Source organism: Excalfactoria chinensis, chromosome 4 (genome assembly GCF_039878825.1).
Source record: "Excalfactoria chinensis isolate bCotChi1 chromosome 4, bCotChi1.hap2, whole genome shotgun sequence".
NCBI lineage: Eukaryota > Metazoa > Chordata > Aves > Galliformes > Phasianidae > Excalfactoria > Excalfactoria chinensis.
Genome location: NC_092828.1, coordinates 82,140,155 through 82,156,603, shown reverse-complemented (window position 1 = coordinate 82,156,603; position 16,449 = coordinate 82,140,155). Strand labels below are relative to the sequence as shown.

Below are 16,449 nucleotides of genomic sequence, written 5' to 3'. Positions count from 1 at the left end.
AATGTAGTGCTCCGTCTCTTCGCGTTAACATGGCGCCCCCCGGCCCCGAGGTCTCCCAATGAGCAACGCACCGCGCACACGAGTGCTGGAGACGTTTTATTGCGGGTTCCCACACAGCACGAATGGGCTATTCTCGTTCGTTTGTTTGTTTGTTTGTAGAATGTGACTTTTGTTACAAAAGGCCCGAGGCCTGCAGGCTGCCCCGAACCAGCTCACAGCAAAGGGGGCCAAAACAGGCCCAAGAGCAGCATTAAGGCAACACGGACACAGAGGTCAGAAAACACACGTGAAACCGCCTCCCCCGTCAACATGGGGGCTAAAAGGCGTGGGGGTGGCACGGCGTGCTCCCCTCAGTCCAGCAGCACTACCCCTAGCAGAGCTCTAGCTCACGCTAGCCTAAACCCTGCACGTTTGGAGGGAAAAGCAGCACAGAACAGGTTAAAACCCTCCAAATCCATAAGGAGAACAGCATCGGGGGTCCCTCCTGACCCCCATCCCTAAGGCGAGCTTGGAGCAGGAGGCAGAGCTGTGAGCTCAGCCCTTGCCTGACAGTTCTCAGCGCAAGGCCAGGCGACCACGCCATCAAACACAGCCTGAAGGCCTTGGGGCTGAAAGCAGTGTGCAATAATGCCTCTGGAGGAGTCCACAGCGTGGGGACAAGAGCAGCAAGATCTACTGCATGGCACAGCCATCTCCGGGCAGGAGGTCGTACAGGTGCAGGGCCACTGACTTGGACAGGTAGGTCATGGTGCCGAAGCGGCCGCTCGGTGCGCTGTCGTACAGCAGGTCACAAATGCCCGTGGAGGGATCCTTCTCCAGCATCTGGTCATCAGCACCCAGGGCTTTCTGCATTTTGGATGGGGAAGGAGAACGGAAGCATTAGGAATAAGTGTGATGCGGGGGGAGGAAGATGCTGCATTGTTGCTGTGCCCTGTGAGGACAACAGGCAGCTCCTCAGCGTGGCTGATTGGCCCCTAGGTAGTCTGGGCACAGCCCGCAGCCCCTACCTGCTCCTCATAGAAGAGGTCATTGGCTGCGTGCAGGATCTTTTCCACAGGTATGATGCCACCCATGGTGTGCACATCCACATCCACCAGCATGGTCAGCACCAAGATTGTCTCTACCAGCAGCTGCCGGTACTCCGGCTGGGGCACGCGGTTGAGGACCGACTCCACGTGCACAGCAAACTTCATTTCCCCTGGGGTCATCTGTATGGAGGCAGGAAGAAATGCACATAGAGCGCTGCTATCACCAGCACAGATCCTGGGCCGGGCATTCACCCAGAGTGGCCTCGCACCCATCCTGTTCCCCACCGGGTAAACCTACCTCTCTGGTTGTTGAAGAAGGGAGAACAAAGCCCTCCACAGAAAGACCATGGCACTGCAGAGCAAGAAGCAGAGACCAGAGTTACAGCCTGGAGCAGCACTGTGCCCTCGTTCCCAGCTGAACATCACTGCATGCAGCCCACACACCCCAGCTCCACCTCCTGCCTCCAATCTATCACTCCTTAAACACCGGTTTGGCATCACCCGGAGCACTCCCACACACAGCACAAGGCTCTGCTGCCTGGCTTACTAAGCCAAGGATGAGCAGTGCCCAGGGCTGCCTCAAATGTGACCCCAACAACAGGTTCCTAGAGCTCACAGCTCTGCCCAACACATAAGGCTCCTCAGCAGACCAAGCCCCTTTCTGTAAGGGTAAGCACTGAGTAAAATAGGTGCTGCATGCCTACAAGGCAGCTCCAGCTCTTCCCCAGCTTTCCAGGGCCAGCTGAAAGCCTTGTTCATAATGCATGTACCAACACAGCCTCAAGGATGAGCAATTGGTGCCTGGTTCCCCCTAGGAAGGCAAGTGTCTGGGGACCACAGGCTCATGTGTGTGGACATGCTGCTCACCTTCTGCAGGACCTTCCAGACCTTCTGGTAGAATCCTAAGGGGACACGGTTGAGGGCCCCATCCAGCCTCCGTCTCCGCTTCCACTGGCCCTGGCGGCTGTCCTTACTGCCCTGGTCTCTCAGTAAGCTTGAAAAGGAGCCTTTGTCCAGCAGCACCGATTGTCCAGCAGTCTGGACAGACAAACAAGGAGAAAAGAAGCTGCTGCAGGGTTAAATCCCCAACGAGGGCGCAGTACATTGCTGCCTGAGGGCTTGTGACCACCCAGCCTGGTTCCCAGGGCAGAGCTGCCACCAACAGAGCTGTCCCCAACAGTCCCCTCCCTGCAGCCCCAGCTCCCCACAGCCTGGAGGGCAGCACCCCTGGCTGGAGCTCCTTTCTGCAGCCACAAAACATGACAAACCCCACGCACAAGGCCAACAAACGCAGGTTACCAGAGAGGCCAGCAGGTCACCGTCCCCAGGCTGCAAGAGAAAGGGAGAGACATAAATCAAACAGTGCTGGCACAAGGCAGCAATCACAACGAGCAGAGCAGCAGCAGCACGGACCAAGCTCAGGTCACAGAGCAGTTACCCCAGGGGCTGTGGTTAGCTGGACATTGAAAAGTTTTCAGAGGCAAAAAGGCAGAAAGTCTCATGTTAGCATCAGGGGAAGGACTGCACTGGAGGAGAAGCAGGGCTGCGATTGCTCTGCTGGCATGGGCATGAATTTAGTCTCAGGAAGGCCAGCAGCAGGTGGGAGACTGTCCTTGCCATGAGTGTGGTCCCTCTGTGACACCAGGCCTCACATTGCAGCTGCTGCATCAACCTGGTCCCCACAGGCCAGGCCAGGACCAGAGCTAAACACAAGCCAAGCCCCAGAGGAGGCACTTCTATGGTGTGAGATTGAGAGGAAGCAGCAGAAGAGTACAGGTGGGATCCAGTATCACGAGTCAATGTCCTGGCATGGCCATCACTGGGTAGTGGCAGTAGAGACACAGTGCTACCCTGTTCAGCATTTTTTGTCAGTACCATAGGATCTATTTGACTGTGGCAGCTATGCAGCACAGCTCCCAGCTGGCTGCAATGCCAGGGCACCCATGGTTTTGAGAAACCTTTCTCTTCCATGGTCACAACATAGCAGATCCCACTTTAAGTGAAGCTCTCTGAATGCCAAGGAGCCACATTTAGCCTTGCTGACCTCTCCCCAGGCCCAATGCCTCCCCAGTGTCCTAAACAGAGCAACCCTAAGCCTGACAAGAAGGGAAGCCAGCTCGTTGCTGCAGCAGTTCACTCGGTGGGTTCATTTAGGAAAGCTCATTAACTCATGCACGCTCAGAAGCTGCCCTGGTACGCAGCATGACAGATAAAAGCTGAGGCTGTAGGAGGACCAAGGTGGCTTCACCTTACTCCCGGGCAGAGACTGCCTACGTTTATCCAGTTGCTGCAAGAGAAGAAGGTAATGAAGTTTCTGTTGCTGGATGAGGCCCACCAGGACACCATCCCCACCAGGGATGCTGCATGGCTCACCCCTCCCCTTCCCTGCATCTTCTCAAGCATACCTGTACTTCCCCTGGTACTGCACTGCTAGAGCAACTCCTGCACTAAAGGATTTACCCTTTCCCCTTCCTCCCCCCCCTCAAAGACAGGAGTGAGCCAAAAGGGGATTCTGGAGGTAGCTGTTGGCTTTCTATAGTCTAGGAGCAAACTCTTTTCTGCTCTCCCATCAACTTTGCTTGTTCTATATTTGTTTGCCCCTACAAACCTTTGGGGAAGCAGTCTGCACTGCCTGTCCTCACCTGTTTGAGCTCACTTTTCAGCTTGACGATGCCAGTGCGCTCAGTCTTGGTGGCTCCAGAAGCCTCCACATCGTAGATGGAGATAGCAGGGGTGACCAACGAGTCCACCGAACGCACTGGAGGAGAGGAGGGAGGTCTGGAGTGGGTACTAATCCTCAGGACACAGATGTCCCTCATCGCTGCACGGCACTGGCACTTATGCACAGCCTTGCCTCGTATCCCAAGCTAGCTCTAAAGCACAGAGCTGCTTCAATTCAGGCTGGATCATACCAAAAGCTGAGCTAAGGAAAGCCCCAATCGCCAGAGGACCCAAGTTCAACCCCCAGTGACCACCTTGCTGAAGATTACAGATAATGGCAGTGCAGAAGCTATGCTGTTAAGGCAGGAGAAGGGGGACGTTCAGCACAGCAGGGGATACCCAGAACTGGCCACACTCTGCACTGGGACCCAGCTCTGCCCAGAAATGCTCTCAGCCCCACTAAGAGACTCACTCACCACTCTTCTCCACTCCAAATTCCTTGCCGGAGAGGATGTGGTAGAGGAGGTTCTTCACGTTATATGGGCTGAGATTCATCAGGTTCTCAGTGGCTTCTCCAGCTAGAGAGAAGAGTTGGAATGCTGTTCACCCTTCACTCTCCCAGCCCATATCCCAGTCTGTTAGCAGGGAGTACCCAAGAGCAGTCCCAATCACATACCCTGCCACTTCCACGCAGTCTCATCCTGGCACTGAGAGCTGCCCATTTTTAATGGCATTTCTCCTTCCTGGCTGACAGGACCCCATAGCCCTCATCCCACCAAGCTCACTGCACATACCTGAGCAGCGCAGGGAGTGTGCCAGCTCTGTTGCCATCACCTGGATGATGAGCCCAATGCGGATTCGAAACATATCGGTGAAGAGCGCTGGCTGGGTGCGGATGTACATGGCCAAGTACACCATGATCTCCTGGAGAGACAAAGAGCAGGTCATCCCACTGCTTCTTGCCAGAGCTCATACCCAGCTGTGGTGTACCCTCTCACCTGGGTAAGGATGGACACGCTTAGGTTCTTCTCACTGGCTTCATCAATGAGATGAACGAGCTCCTCATAGGGGATTGGGCTGAGAAGGGAATGGTGGAATAGCTAAGAGACAGCCCTGTGTCCCTCCTAGTCCAGGGAGGAGATACAGACTCTCTCGCATCCAGCCCCAGCCCCGAATGCATGGGAAGAAAGAGGTACACACTCACGCTGAGATGGTCTTCTCACGTGGCTCTGGGGGCAGCCCCACTGTCAAGTGCTTCTGGTGAGACAAGAGGGCTGTGCAGGCCTGTGGACAGAAAAGATCAGGCTGGGCATCACCATCAGCTTTGGCTTTGGGACTTCAGCACAAGGAAGAGGGAGATGGAGCCAACAATGCCCTCAGCCCACCAGGGCTTAGCAGCACGGCTCTTACCTCATCCAAAGCTTCCACCTTTTTCTTGAGGATGCCAGAGATGTAGCGGATCAGAGCCCACTGGCGTGTTGCCCCCACCCGCACGTACAGCTCAGTGAGGAGCTCCTTGACAGTGGGGCCAGGCTCACTCTCAAGCCCCGTGTGCCAATCAGGCCCCCTGCAGTGAAGGAGATGCCAGGTTACTGCCATCAAATCGTTCCACAGCAGCGCTCAGGCTCAGCAGGTTGAGACACATGCGTAGCCATGCCAGCCCTCTCCACCCAGTGAGCAGGCAGGTCTCAGAGCTTGCCATACTTGAGGATGTGGAGCATGTAGAGGATGTCTGCTTGCTCCTGCAGCGTGGGGCACATGCGCAGCTGGTCCACCAGTGCCTTGCAGTCCACATTGCCAGCCTCATCGTGGGGCAGGTTCATCTCTGCATAGAGTGAAGGGCTCTGGGGGAAGAGAAAGCCACGCTCCCCGTCAGCACTGCAGCACCCTGCTCTGAGGGCAGGGAGGCATGGAGCTAAAGCTGCTCACCCATGGGCACCCCCCACCACAAAGGACCAAGCATGCAGCCCCATAAAGATCCTCTGGCTCCAGATGAGAAGCCAGCAGTGTTCAACCAGCCCAGCGAAGGAGGAAAAGGGCTCACCTTGACTTCCTGGTCTTGTTGTTGGGGTGAGCTCAACAACTTTACTGACTGCTGGGATGCCTGGAAGATCTTGCTGGGGATGTACATCCCAACATCTGAAAGACAGATGGGGTCAGTTTGTGCAGGTATTTCTCAGCCACCATCACTCCGCTCAAACCAGCTCATGAACCACCCTCTGCTCCCCCAAGGAGCAACCGCAGAGGAGCTGACTGTCAGGAGAAACCCATGTGTTTGAGAGTTTACAAGTGGGACCAGCTCTACTATACTCCATAGCCAAGACTAACACAATGAACTGCAGATGTAGATGCCTGGGCAAAGGCTAGGTTATCCTGCAGGTTGCCCTGGGTCACACTGTATCCCACATGAACAGGAAAGGCACTTCAGCCTCATCATGAAGAGAAGCTGTGAAGGGTGCTAGAGTTACTCACTCTGGACCTGAAGGTCCTTGGCCTTGGATGCCAGGGACATGAGGTCACGGGTGGTGTGGACGGCAGCACGGAAGCGCTTCAGCCCTCCTTGCTGGGCAGTGGGAGGGAGGATCGAATGGGGAACCGTGCGCTGCAGCAGGTGGTCCAGGTACTGCGCAACCTCATCGTATGTGTCTGCTGGAACAGGAAGAAAAAGGAAGGGCCTCAGCCACTGAGCACCGTGCCACTCCGAGGCAGAAGTGCCCAGCTGAGTCCCCATAGGGACAAAGCTTTGCTGGCTGCAAAGAGCAACAGTGTGGGGCTAGCACCAGCAGTCAACCAACCAGAGGCAGCAGCAGCAGTGCTGTCTGTCCAAGCAGAGACCACTTGGATTGCTCCAGCACAGCAAAAGCCTCACCCCAACAAGGTTCCAGCATGGGAGCAAGACACAGGAGGTTTTGCGATAGTTATTTCTGATTAGTAATGGAGTTATTTCTAATTAGGAGTTAAAAGAAGGCAGTATGCTGTCCTTTACAAACCACCAGCTCCTGTCTGGCTCTTTGCCCAGCCTCCAGCTCCATGCTTGGAGCGCCAGGGCCACAACTCACTATCTACAGCACAGAGAGGGGACTCAGAGACCACGTCTCTGCTCGGCCAAGACATAACAGCAATGTCCAGCAGCGAGAGCGATGCCCTACATGAGGTGATGCTATGCCACAGAGAGCTGTTACTGTATTTCCAGCCAGTGGGCCAGCAGCATTTCTGCTCCAGAAGGAGAACTACAGACAGCATCCAAGGCTGACAGCACAGCATCTCCTTCCTAAATCCTGGTAGGGATGCCCAGCACTCACTGCAAGGGGGTTAAGCTGGACAAATACCTCAGGATACACACTGGGCTTGAGAACATCATCCTGTCTACCTGCAGCATCTGACCACAGAAAAACTTAAAAGTGAGCATCTTTAAGAGAGGCCAAAGTAGACACGGTGACCAGGCAGACCCCACCTCCTGCTGGGGCTAGGGGGAAGGAGACACTTTGGAGGAGCTTGGCTGCAGCCTGCGAAGCTGCAATATGAGGCAGTGCAACTGCAGAGGGCGAATGAGGCAGCCATGCAAGAGAAATAAACACTCAGAGCTGCAGCAGTGGAGATGCTGGCTCCAGGAGCAGCAGAGGCAGAGCAGATCGATGGGAAGGCTGGGAAGACAACCACCACTGGGTCTCACAGGAGGAGAACATGTCCAGGGCTGCTTGCAAGGGGAGCAGCAAAACCTGCAACCCTCCGTGGTCTCAGAGCAGGGGGGTACATCATGTTGTGATGAACCACAGCCCCCATGGGCACCTGGCCCACAGCAGCAAGGCCTCAATTTGGCAAGCACTGGAGCTGCCCTGTCTAGGGAGGCCCACAGATTTTGTGAAAATACCACCCAGAAACTGCCTGGGGACCCAGAGGCATCTGGGGCACCATACAATCACCTTCTGCACCATCACATGAGCTGACCACACCAAACATCTTCAGCCAAATCTCCAGGGCAGAGGCAGGTTGCCGAGCCTTCGTCTCTTCCCCACGCAACAGCCTATGGAGGTTGGGGTGGCTTGTTCAGGAACATCCTCTGTGCTTGCCACAGCCACATCCCCCAACCTCAGCCCCATATGGCTGGGAAACCCCTCAGCTGAGGGGCTGTGACAGCCACCTCTGCTCACCCAGCCCTGCCACCCCACGAGCATCACCAGGAACATCACTCAGATGGGGTTAATTGGCAGAGGGTCAGATGGGTGCAGAAATGTGGTGGAAACCCAAGTGGATAAGGAACAGGGTGGCAGCTGCCCACAGGGAGGTGGGACACTAATGGTTTATGGGAGAGTTCAGTGTTTTCCACACCACAGTAGAGACTGGCCTGTTCCCCCTTACCATCCTCTGCAAACTGCAAGCCATGCAGCCACTCCTCAGGGTCTAGCTCCTCAAAGCTGTCAAGGCCGAGCTTGTAACTGTTGGCAAAGACCTTACCCTCCGGCCCAGAGTCCATGAAGCTGAGATGTGTTCGGCATGACGTTGTCAGGAACTCCGACAACTTACCCGTCTGGATCCTGGGCAAAAGGAGGGGAGGTCACACAGAGAGAAAGGGGGAGGCAGTGCCCTTGGCTCTCCTCCTGGATGCAGGGCAGCCCCTCAGCAGGGATAGAAAGGCTTGTCTGGGAGCACGCACATCTCTCAAAGCCTGCTTTAGCTGTTTGCAGTTCCTCCAGTCACATGGATACAGAAAGGCTGCCCAAAAGCTATCAGGGGGGTCCTACAGCCACAGATTCAATGGCACAAGGAGATATGTCCTCTCTTGTACCTCCTCAGTCAGGACTGTAGCCCCAGGGTGCACTCACAGCCCAGCACATCCCAACATATCCTCCACAGCTTATTCCCTAACAGCCAGTGCTCAGGCAGAGCTTGTTCCCATACAGCCACGCTCGGGTAGGACACCAGTCCTGTTCCCTTCTGCACCCCAAGAAGATTCACTCACCTTGCACCACCGAAATACCCGTCCTGCAGCTTCCGTAGTGTTGCCAGCACCGTGGGGTGTAGGCTGCTGCCTGTATCATCTGTCGGGGACACAGACACAGGCAGTCAGGCTCTCCTACACAAACAGGCTTCCAGTAACACAGGACCAGGTGGGCATTCAGACATGCAAAGCACCACGACAGCAGCCAGACCTTTGCTCTGGGGTGCGCAGCCAGGCAGTGGCACCAACAGCACCACCCAAAAAGGGAAATTCATGACTGCCTAGGCTGGATAACCGGCAATGTCAGGCTGGGATGCACTGCAGGCCCCTGGGGTTTCACCCTGAAGCTGGTTGCACCAGACAGCAGCAATCCAAACAGCCCCCTTCTCCCTCCCTGGCTTTCAGGGAGCTGTTGAAGTGTCGGAGTGCTGCTGTCAGGGCAGAAAACACCACAGCAAACACAATCAACACCCAAGGCTTCAAGTACACGAGGAAAATCAGAAAGGCCTGAAGGCTGCATGGATTCTCTTCCCTGTGCTGGCTCACAGGGAAGAGAAGGCTGCTCCTGAGAAGCCAGTTTTTCTATGAGCCAATGCGCAGCTTTCTGCTCCTTTTGGCTTTCCATTTTCCACTCCTTGAGATTTAAGAAAGCCTTTGAGGAGTGGTTAGCCTTGGTGAAGAGTCACGATGCAGGAAGAGCCCCAAGAACATTTTTACACGGGAATTATTTCTTGTCTTGCTCCCAGAAGGCTTCTCAAACAGGCCTAGCTGCCTGGAGACGACATACTTCCATGCCAACAAGCCTGCCTTGAGCTTCAGGCAATGGTGCTTGGCAGGTAGCCCTGCTGGCTACCGGATGGCTGCCAACTCAATGTGACTCCTTTGAGCAGCAAGCTCTTTGCGGGATGCTGTTGGCTGATCCAGTCCCGTTGTGTCCCCATTACCCGGGCTGCCCCCATCCACCCACCAACAGAGGAGGTCAGAGGATCTGTACCGAGCATGGTCTGAGAGACGGGGAAGGTGATGGTGGGCCGCCCAGTCATCCTCCAACGGCTGCAGAGGTATGAGAGGTCTGTCCTCAGCATCTCCACAATCATCTTGTTATCATGTGCCAGGTAGAACTGCTGCTGGTCTACGAACTGCAGGGAGAGCAGGAGACATGAACGCCCTCCCTACGGCCACCAGATTGCTCTGGAGCCACTCACGTCTTCCCATCAGCCACCCCTGAGACCAACTTGAGTGCTCAGCTCAGACAGTGGACAAACTTTCCATCCATTTACACAGTGTGGCAGCTGCTAAGAAGGACATACAATGTCACTCACCTGTGGGGTGAAAACAAAGATGTTCTTCCTAATGTTGTAGAGCTTGGAGGTCCCAATCACTCCCATGTGCCGGTAGGGCCGTCCTGTCAAGCTCATTTGCTTGTTGCGACCTGGGGGAGGTGAGGTCTTATAACATTTTCCCCACATCCTCTCAAAAAAGGGAAAGTGGTAGCAAAATGCAGAAGGCTTCTGTGCTACCAGCCAGGAGGAAAAGGGTTGCTTGTATTGAGCACCCCACAGCTTTGCATCCAGCTGGCACAGCCCAAAGCAACAGCAATATTCTGGCCCATGGCCCTGCCCAGGAACTCTTGTTGGAACCAGAGCCACACAAACAACCCTGACCTCAGCAACTTGCTGTACCTCCAGGTCTTTGAGAATGTCAGAAGCTGGTGCAGGGACACCCCCACTGCACAGGGCTAGACCCCAAAGGTGACAGCTCTTTCAGTGTCCCCGTTGCTCCTAGATGACTTCCAGAGAAGATGTATCACCACTCAGGAGAAGTCCCAGCAGTTGCTAGGTGGCTCCCTGCCTCTTTTGCCCATGTCATACTTGGCCTTTAGGTGGCTTAAATTAGCCAACACCCACAGCTTGGAGCAGGTCAGGTTTCTCCCTTGGTCAAGGCTGGGTCTCCAGCCCCTGCACAACACACCCCATGCCTGAGGGTATGCAGTATCAGGGAATGAGCATACTGATTTCAACACACTCTCCCTTCACAGCCTGTCTTCCCTCCAGCAAGAGCCACCCCTTCTGGCCTAAAGACTCAGACAGGAGACCCTTCCCTGGGATCTAGCTGGCCTCCCTCACTGAGATTTGGGTGATCTTGCTCATACCACATCCACTCCACATAGCACCGCTCAGAGTGAGCCGTCTGTGAAACTGTAATGTCAAAGCCTCCCCTGCTCCCCTTGTACAGAAGCAGCACTGGAGGCCCAGGAACAGAAAAGCCCTAAAGAACCAGGCAGAAAGGAGCAGGGCAGGACATCAGCATCTACACACAAGATGGGACAGCAACTTCTGCACCCTTTTTTTCTACAGGAACTTTCAGCTCACCCAGGCGAGCGTAGATGTGGCTGAGGATGCGAGCAGGCTGCACTCGGATGGGGTAAACATCGGCCACAGTCTCCACATGGATGCCCTCCTTCCTCAGAACAGCCTTGATCCCCTCTGACTCCGCTAGGATGCACACTGAGAAGAGAAGACAGCAGGCTCAGAGCTCACTTTCAGAGGCAGATGGGTGAGACACCACTGGCCTTCCTGGACACAAGCAAGGTGCAAGTTCATGCAGAGGCAGCTGTCTGAGGTCCCTCTGGGGACCAGAGCTCTGCCTTGCTCCCATAACATTCTTCACAACCAAATGAGCAGTGGGAGGATGTACCCAGTTTTCACCTTCTGCAATGGAGACCATAGCAGGTGACATTTCTCTGGGGCAATGCCAGGTCCAGCAGAAAGACCAGCAGTGCATCTTAAATCCTGCTGCCAGGGCTGGTGTGTGGCTGTGCCAGCGAGCAGAAACACCCCACAGCCAAACACTGAGCAGGCACTGTCCCATGGAAAAAATGGCAACTGGTCCCTTTCCCTCACCTTGCACCACCACGTCAGGCTTGGGGACAGTTGCAAAGCGGCGGTTGAGGGGATCAATTTCACCAGGAGCTAGAAATCCCTGAGGGAAAAAGAAAAGGCATGAGGAGATAAACATCTCATGGGCTGGGCAGAGTGGATAAAGCTCACCAGCAACCTATCTTTAAGGGGTCTTGGGGGATGGAGGTGACAGATTCCCTGTGGCAGGTGGCACAGAGTGGCAGCATTTGTCCTTTGAGCTCAAAGTCCAGCCCACCCAGCCCTCCCTAGCACCACGAGTGACCGTACCTCAGCCATCAGGCAGCCCAGGATGTAGAGGGACTGGCCCCACATGAGTGGCAGCTTGCCCATGGGTATCCTGTCCACAGTGTGGGGGTTGTTGTATTCCTCATCCACCTGGAAGAGAAACCAGGTCAGCAAAGGACGTACAGACATGGGATGCTGAAGAAAGTATCACTGCTGCACTTAAAAATCTGCCATTGCACAAGCAGACTGTCGGCACAGCACCCTTATGTATAGGGGCAAGATAAACTCTGAGGAAAATAAGCAGTTTGTTTATCCAATATGTTGGGTGTTTTGGTTGTGTTTTGTTTGTTTTTTAACAGCTCCAAGTCATACCTTTTCTAAGTAAGTTTCCATGCAGAAACTATTTGATTTTGGATAATAGTGGTTAAAACCAAATCCCATAGCATTCTCTGCTCACTAACCCTGTTAGAGCAGATCCCCACCACAGCTCAGGTAGCTCACCTTGTCTGGCGGTACACTGTACAGCTCTGGCACCAGACGCACCCCGTTCTTCCCCTTGATGAGAATCCCCTCAAGGGCCTCCCGATACTCTTGCACCTGGGGAGGGAGCAGAGAATATCAGGGCAGGGCTCCCTCTGCCCTTCTCCACACGCCCCCCATTGCCCAAGCTTCATTTCCCCTGGCCTGCTGGGTCCTGCCTTCCTTACCTGCTCCATGTTTCCACTGAAAATCCCATCAATGATCAGGTATGTCCAGAACAAAGGCCACTCACACTCGATGTTCTCAAAGAGCTTCAGCTCTGCAGGTTCATAGTAGGAGCGGTTGGGATCCTGCAGAAAGGCCACATCAGCAAGGAGGGTGGTTGCAGGGTTCCCTCAGAATCAAGAGGTTCTTGCTTCCCACCCCCAAGACCCCCACCTCAAATGCCTGTGGATGCAGGTTAACCAAACAGTGGCAAAGCTCATGAGCACTGGGGAAGGGTGGACTAGAGAGCCACAGCCACACCTGCTGCCAGTGATGCTCAGAGTTGGAGAGTCACAGCTAAGGAATATCAAAGCACATACAGGAATATTCAAGCCGATGCAACAGCCAAAGGAGCTCACCAGGTTATGGGCTGGATAATATCCAGCTGGATATTTAACATTCCAAGTGCCATTTCCTGGTTTTGTGGTTATCAAATGCCTGTCACTTATATCACTGTCCTTGTTTTCCCTCCTCAAGCTTACAGTCAAGCATAGCAGTACGCGAGCTGTTTGCTGGCCCACGAGAAACACAGCTCTGTGTTCCCACAGGGCTTTTTGAGACCCACAGGTTGACTTCTGCAGGACTCCCACATTGGGTGGCAGTCCCATTTTCCCCACCCTGAGAGATATGCCAGACTACTTATCTGCTGCGGGCATAGGTGGGACGTGCCACACCTCTGCAATGAGTTGTGGCATCTTGGGCAGCCCTGATCAGATCCATGATATTGCCTGGAGCTAAGAGCTCTCGTCATTGCAGTGCTCCCCAGAACAGCCTTTACACTGCACCCTGGGTGATAAAAATGCAACCCAGGACAGTCTCTCCTCAGCAACACAGTCATGGCAGGTGGCAGACTGGGAACACTCACCTCTCTGGGGGTCCTGTATCCGTCACGGAGGAAGCGACAGCAGCCGTAGCGCCCCTAGGAGGAAAGGAATAAGGAGCTGAGCAGGAGAAACAGTGTCAGGTACCTTCTACCTTCACTGTAGAAGCAAGGGGGAATCCTCTGCTCAAGAACCCCCTTCACACAGTCACACAGTACTCAGGCACCACAATCACAGCCCAGGATGACAGCACGCAGCACTGCTTCTTTGCACACCTCCAACACAGGTTATAGAGACTGGGAGAGAACAGGTCCCAGCACCCCTTCCCCAAGCACATTCTGAAGGAGAAAAGGATTGCAGGCTTTGAACTGTCTCCCAGGAAGGGTGAAGAGGGCAGAGCTGCTCACCTGCAGCTTTGTGATGATCTCTTGCTTGGTAATTTCCACCAGCTCGCTGTCTTCCACAGCAAAGGCTGGGTAGGAGATGACAGAGAGCACACTGGCATCCACCTCCTTGGATGAGGAGGCCCTTGGCAGCATCGAGTGCAGGATGGACTGAGGAAAGGGAAGGAAAGAGGTTTGGTTGCTACTGTTTACACTGCAACCCCATCAGATTGCACACACAGCCCTCACCTGGCAGTGCTGCACCTCATCTGACAGCACTCGAATCACAGACTGTGGGCCTCCCTTTGCTCCAAAGAGATCCAGCTCATCTAAGGCCTCCAGGGCAGCCTGCAAGCAGGGCGAGGCTCAGAGCAGTGTGTCCTCTACTGTAATGCCAGTCTGTAAGAGCTCTTGCCCCACAGACCAGTTTTAAACAAGGAAGAGATGCAAGCACACCCCTGCATCCTGCAAAGGCTGCAGAGCACCCATAGCCAAAGAGTGACCACATCTCATCTCTACAGCTCACCTTAGCCATGCCGACAGAGCTGGCATTCAACTCAGTGATCCCCTGGTTCGTCTTGTCCCCACGTTCCCATATCCCAAAGTCCTGCAAGGAGGCAGCAGTTTGTGTCATGCCCAAAAGCTCTTAAATCTCACCCTTAGGCAGTGCTCCTAGTAAGCTTCTGAGGGGCTCTGCCCACCACCTCCACCCTCTGGGCATGATTCCCTTCCCTGGTAATGGCCTCCAGCTACCCACCGCTGTCTTATAGGCTGCTTCGATATAGAAGACAAGGTTCTGGATGAAGTTGACCTCATCTAGGCTGTGAATTATGTGGAGGCCTGAAGCAGCAGAGGAGAATTCATGTTAGTCCTCAGGCATTCCTAGGAAGGGGCTGTAGAAAGCAGCCCCCCTCCTCCTCACCCACCCTGTGGTGGACACATCCTCACTCCCATCCCACCTAGCAGGTTGCGTCCTTGCAACAGAGGATACCCAGGAGCACAGCCACCGATCTGCACAGAGAGCCTCAAAACATCTCAACCTCCCCCATGTCACACGTCTCATTTCCTCAAGATAAGGGTTTCCAAATGGCATCCCACCTGAGGCAGTCATCTGAGCCAGCATCAGCAGGTAGAGGGAGGTGGCATCCAACTGCAGGTGCCCCCACTCGTTGTCTCCCACCACAGTGGCACAGGTGTGGGTGTTGTACTTGGCATGCAGGCAATCCCGGGTGCTCTGGCTGTACTTGAAGGCCTCCACCTTGTCTACCTGAAGAAGCGGAAAGGGATGCAGGGTCTTGACAAACCCCAAACCCAGGCAAGTTCCATGCCACCAGTCCAGCATGCAGAGACGCAGCTGGGAGCAGGACACATCTCACAGTCTCTGCATGCACTGAGGCCACAGGCCCAGGCTCTTGTGTCTCCATAGTGAATGGTTGGGAGGCACACAGCCATGTTTGCACCACAGGGAGAGAAAAGGGTCACCCCAAATGCACTCAAGGAGAATAGCCACCCGGCCAGCCAGGCCAGAGGACAGGGAGCAATTGGCACAAGACTTCACTGGCCTCCAGCCCATAGCACTCGAACACTCTCTGGAGGACTGACATCCAGTCAGGGCTTATTTTAAGTCTTTCTGAAAGGAGATCACCCCCCTCGTTGAGGAAAGCCAGGGCTGACGGTCTTAGTGGGCTCTGAGGTGACCACTCAGCTCTCCCCTGGCTCCTACCTGTCTCATCATGCACTGGAGCAGCCCCCTCATCAGCTTCACCACGCTCTGCAAGGAAAGGAAAGCAGCCTCGTTAATCTCTGGATAGCAAAGAGAAACCCTGACTCAGGACCAGCTGGCCGCTGACCTTTGCAGAACACCGGTGCCTGTAACCAGAGCCTCTGCTAACGTTTCCACGGTCCTTGCTATCTAGGCAAGCAATGGAGGAAAGAAAGCACTTATGGCCATCAACAGAGTCAAGCTGCTGTGCTGGGAGAGGAAGGAGAAGGAGCTCCCAGCCTGGGTGTGAGGCTGCATCCCCAAATCACCCCAGGAACAGCAAGAGAAGCGGACACCCCTCACCGCCCCTCATCCCCACAGCAGCCCCGTCCTCACCGCAAACCCCGCCGCGTTTGTCACCCCCAAAGGCCTGCTCGGCACCCCGCCCCACCTGCTCCAGCTCGTAGGCCTTCGCCTTGTCCTCGTCGCGGTCGGCGTTCTTGCGGTAGGCCAGGCCCAGGCCCCAGACGGCCAGGATGCTGTAGACGTTATCCCGGACCCAGGCATCGCGGTGGTCGGCGCTGGCGGGCAGCAGCCCGGTCACGGCGTCCTGAGGAGGGCGAGAAGCGGGGGTAGGGACGGCGGGAGCGTCAGGAGACGGCCCAGGGCCCGACCCCGGCGTAGCGCCCAGGCCTCAGGCCCGCCTCTCTCACCTGGTGCCGGAGGATGGTCTGCTGCACCAGCCGGCCGTAGCCGTCCAGCCGCACGCCCGAGTTGCTGCGGCCGCGCATGGTGACGGCGGCGGCGACAACAGCGCAGCGCGGGGCGGGCGGCCCGGCTCGATGAGGGCGGAGGAGCGGCTGACTGAGCCGCCCAGCCCCGGTCCTGGCAGATAGGCCGCCGCTTCAAAAGGCTCCGAGCTGCCTCAAAGCTCAACCTCCTCTAGGATCCGATGCTTGGGGGATATTTCGAGTAGCTTATTTACTCGCTCTGCTCCGCTGCTTTCGGGAGGCGGTGGTAGCGGA

At 55.3% G+C, this 16,449-nt stretch overlaps 1 protein-coding gene across 8 annotated transcripts; it reads right to left on the bottom strand.

Moving 5' to 3' along the window:
* Nucleotides 1-79: 79 nt before the first annotated feature.
* PHKA1 (phosphorylase kinase regulatory subunit alpha 1) lies at nucleotides 80-16,296 on the bottom strand. 8 transcript variants are annotated; one of them, XM_072335617.1, is made up of 34 exons: nucleotides 16,138-16,277; nucleotides 15,876-16,034; nucleotides 15,573-15,630; nucleotides 15,446-15,493; nucleotides 14,821-14,989; nucleotides 14,480-14,562; nucleotides 14,249-14,329; nucleotides 13,972-14,070; nucleotides 13,747-13,893; nucleotides 13,384-13,437; nucleotides 12,482-12,604; nucleotides 12,276-12,371; nucleotides 11,817-11,924; nucleotides 11,532-11,610; nucleotides 11,001-11,135; nucleotides 9,951-10,060; nucleotides 9,623-9,767; nucleotides 8,650-8,728; nucleotides 8,049-8,224; nucleotides 6,162-6,338; nucleotides 5,734-5,828; nucleotides 5,394-5,533; nucleotides 5,100-5,256; nucleotides 4,894-4,973; nucleotides 4,688-4,766; nucleotides 4,484-4,613; nucleotides 4,166-4,267; nucleotides 3,671-3,786; nucleotides 3,277-3,315; nucleotides 2,328-2,357; nucleotides 1,896-2,066; nucleotides 1,327-1,380; nucleotides 1,008-1,208; nucleotides 85-846 (listed from the first exon to the last, which is right to left on the bottom strand). In XM_072335617.1, exons 2-34 carry the CDS (start codon nucleotides 15,989-15,991, stop codon nucleotides 673-675), a joined length of 3,651 nt encoding a protein of 1,216 aa, XP_072191718.1. In that variant the 5' UTR covers nucleotides 15,992-16,034; nucleotides 16,138-16,277; the 3' UTR covers nucleotides 85-672. The 8 variants fall into 8 exon arrangements, with proteins under 8 accessions (XP_072191717.1, XP_072191718.1, XP_072191714.1 ...); XM_072335613.1 differs by lacking the exon at nucleotides 15,573-15,630 and having other exon boundaries at nucleotides 16,138-16,296; XM_072335614.1 differs by lacking the exon at nucleotides 15,573-15,630 and having other exon boundaries at nucleotides 6,162-6,335; nucleotides 16,138-16,296.
* Nucleotides 16,297-16,449: the final 153 nt, after the last annotated feature.

Bases quoted from the DNA above. Each gene is read 5' to 3' on its own strand.
- PHKA1 (XM_072335613.1), bottom strand. From the start codon at position 16,215: ATGCGCGGCCGCAGCAACTCGGGCGTGCGGCTGGACGGCTACGGCCGG. The intron at 11,611-11,816 runs GTACGGTCACTC...TTTTTCCCTCAG, and splicing joins TGGGCTGCCTGATGGCTGAG to GGATTTCTAGCTCCTGGTGA. The intron at 2,358-3,276 runs GTGAAGCCACCT...TTTCTCTTGCAG, and splicing joins AGTCTCTGCCCGGGAGTAAG to CCTGGGGACGGTGACCTGCT.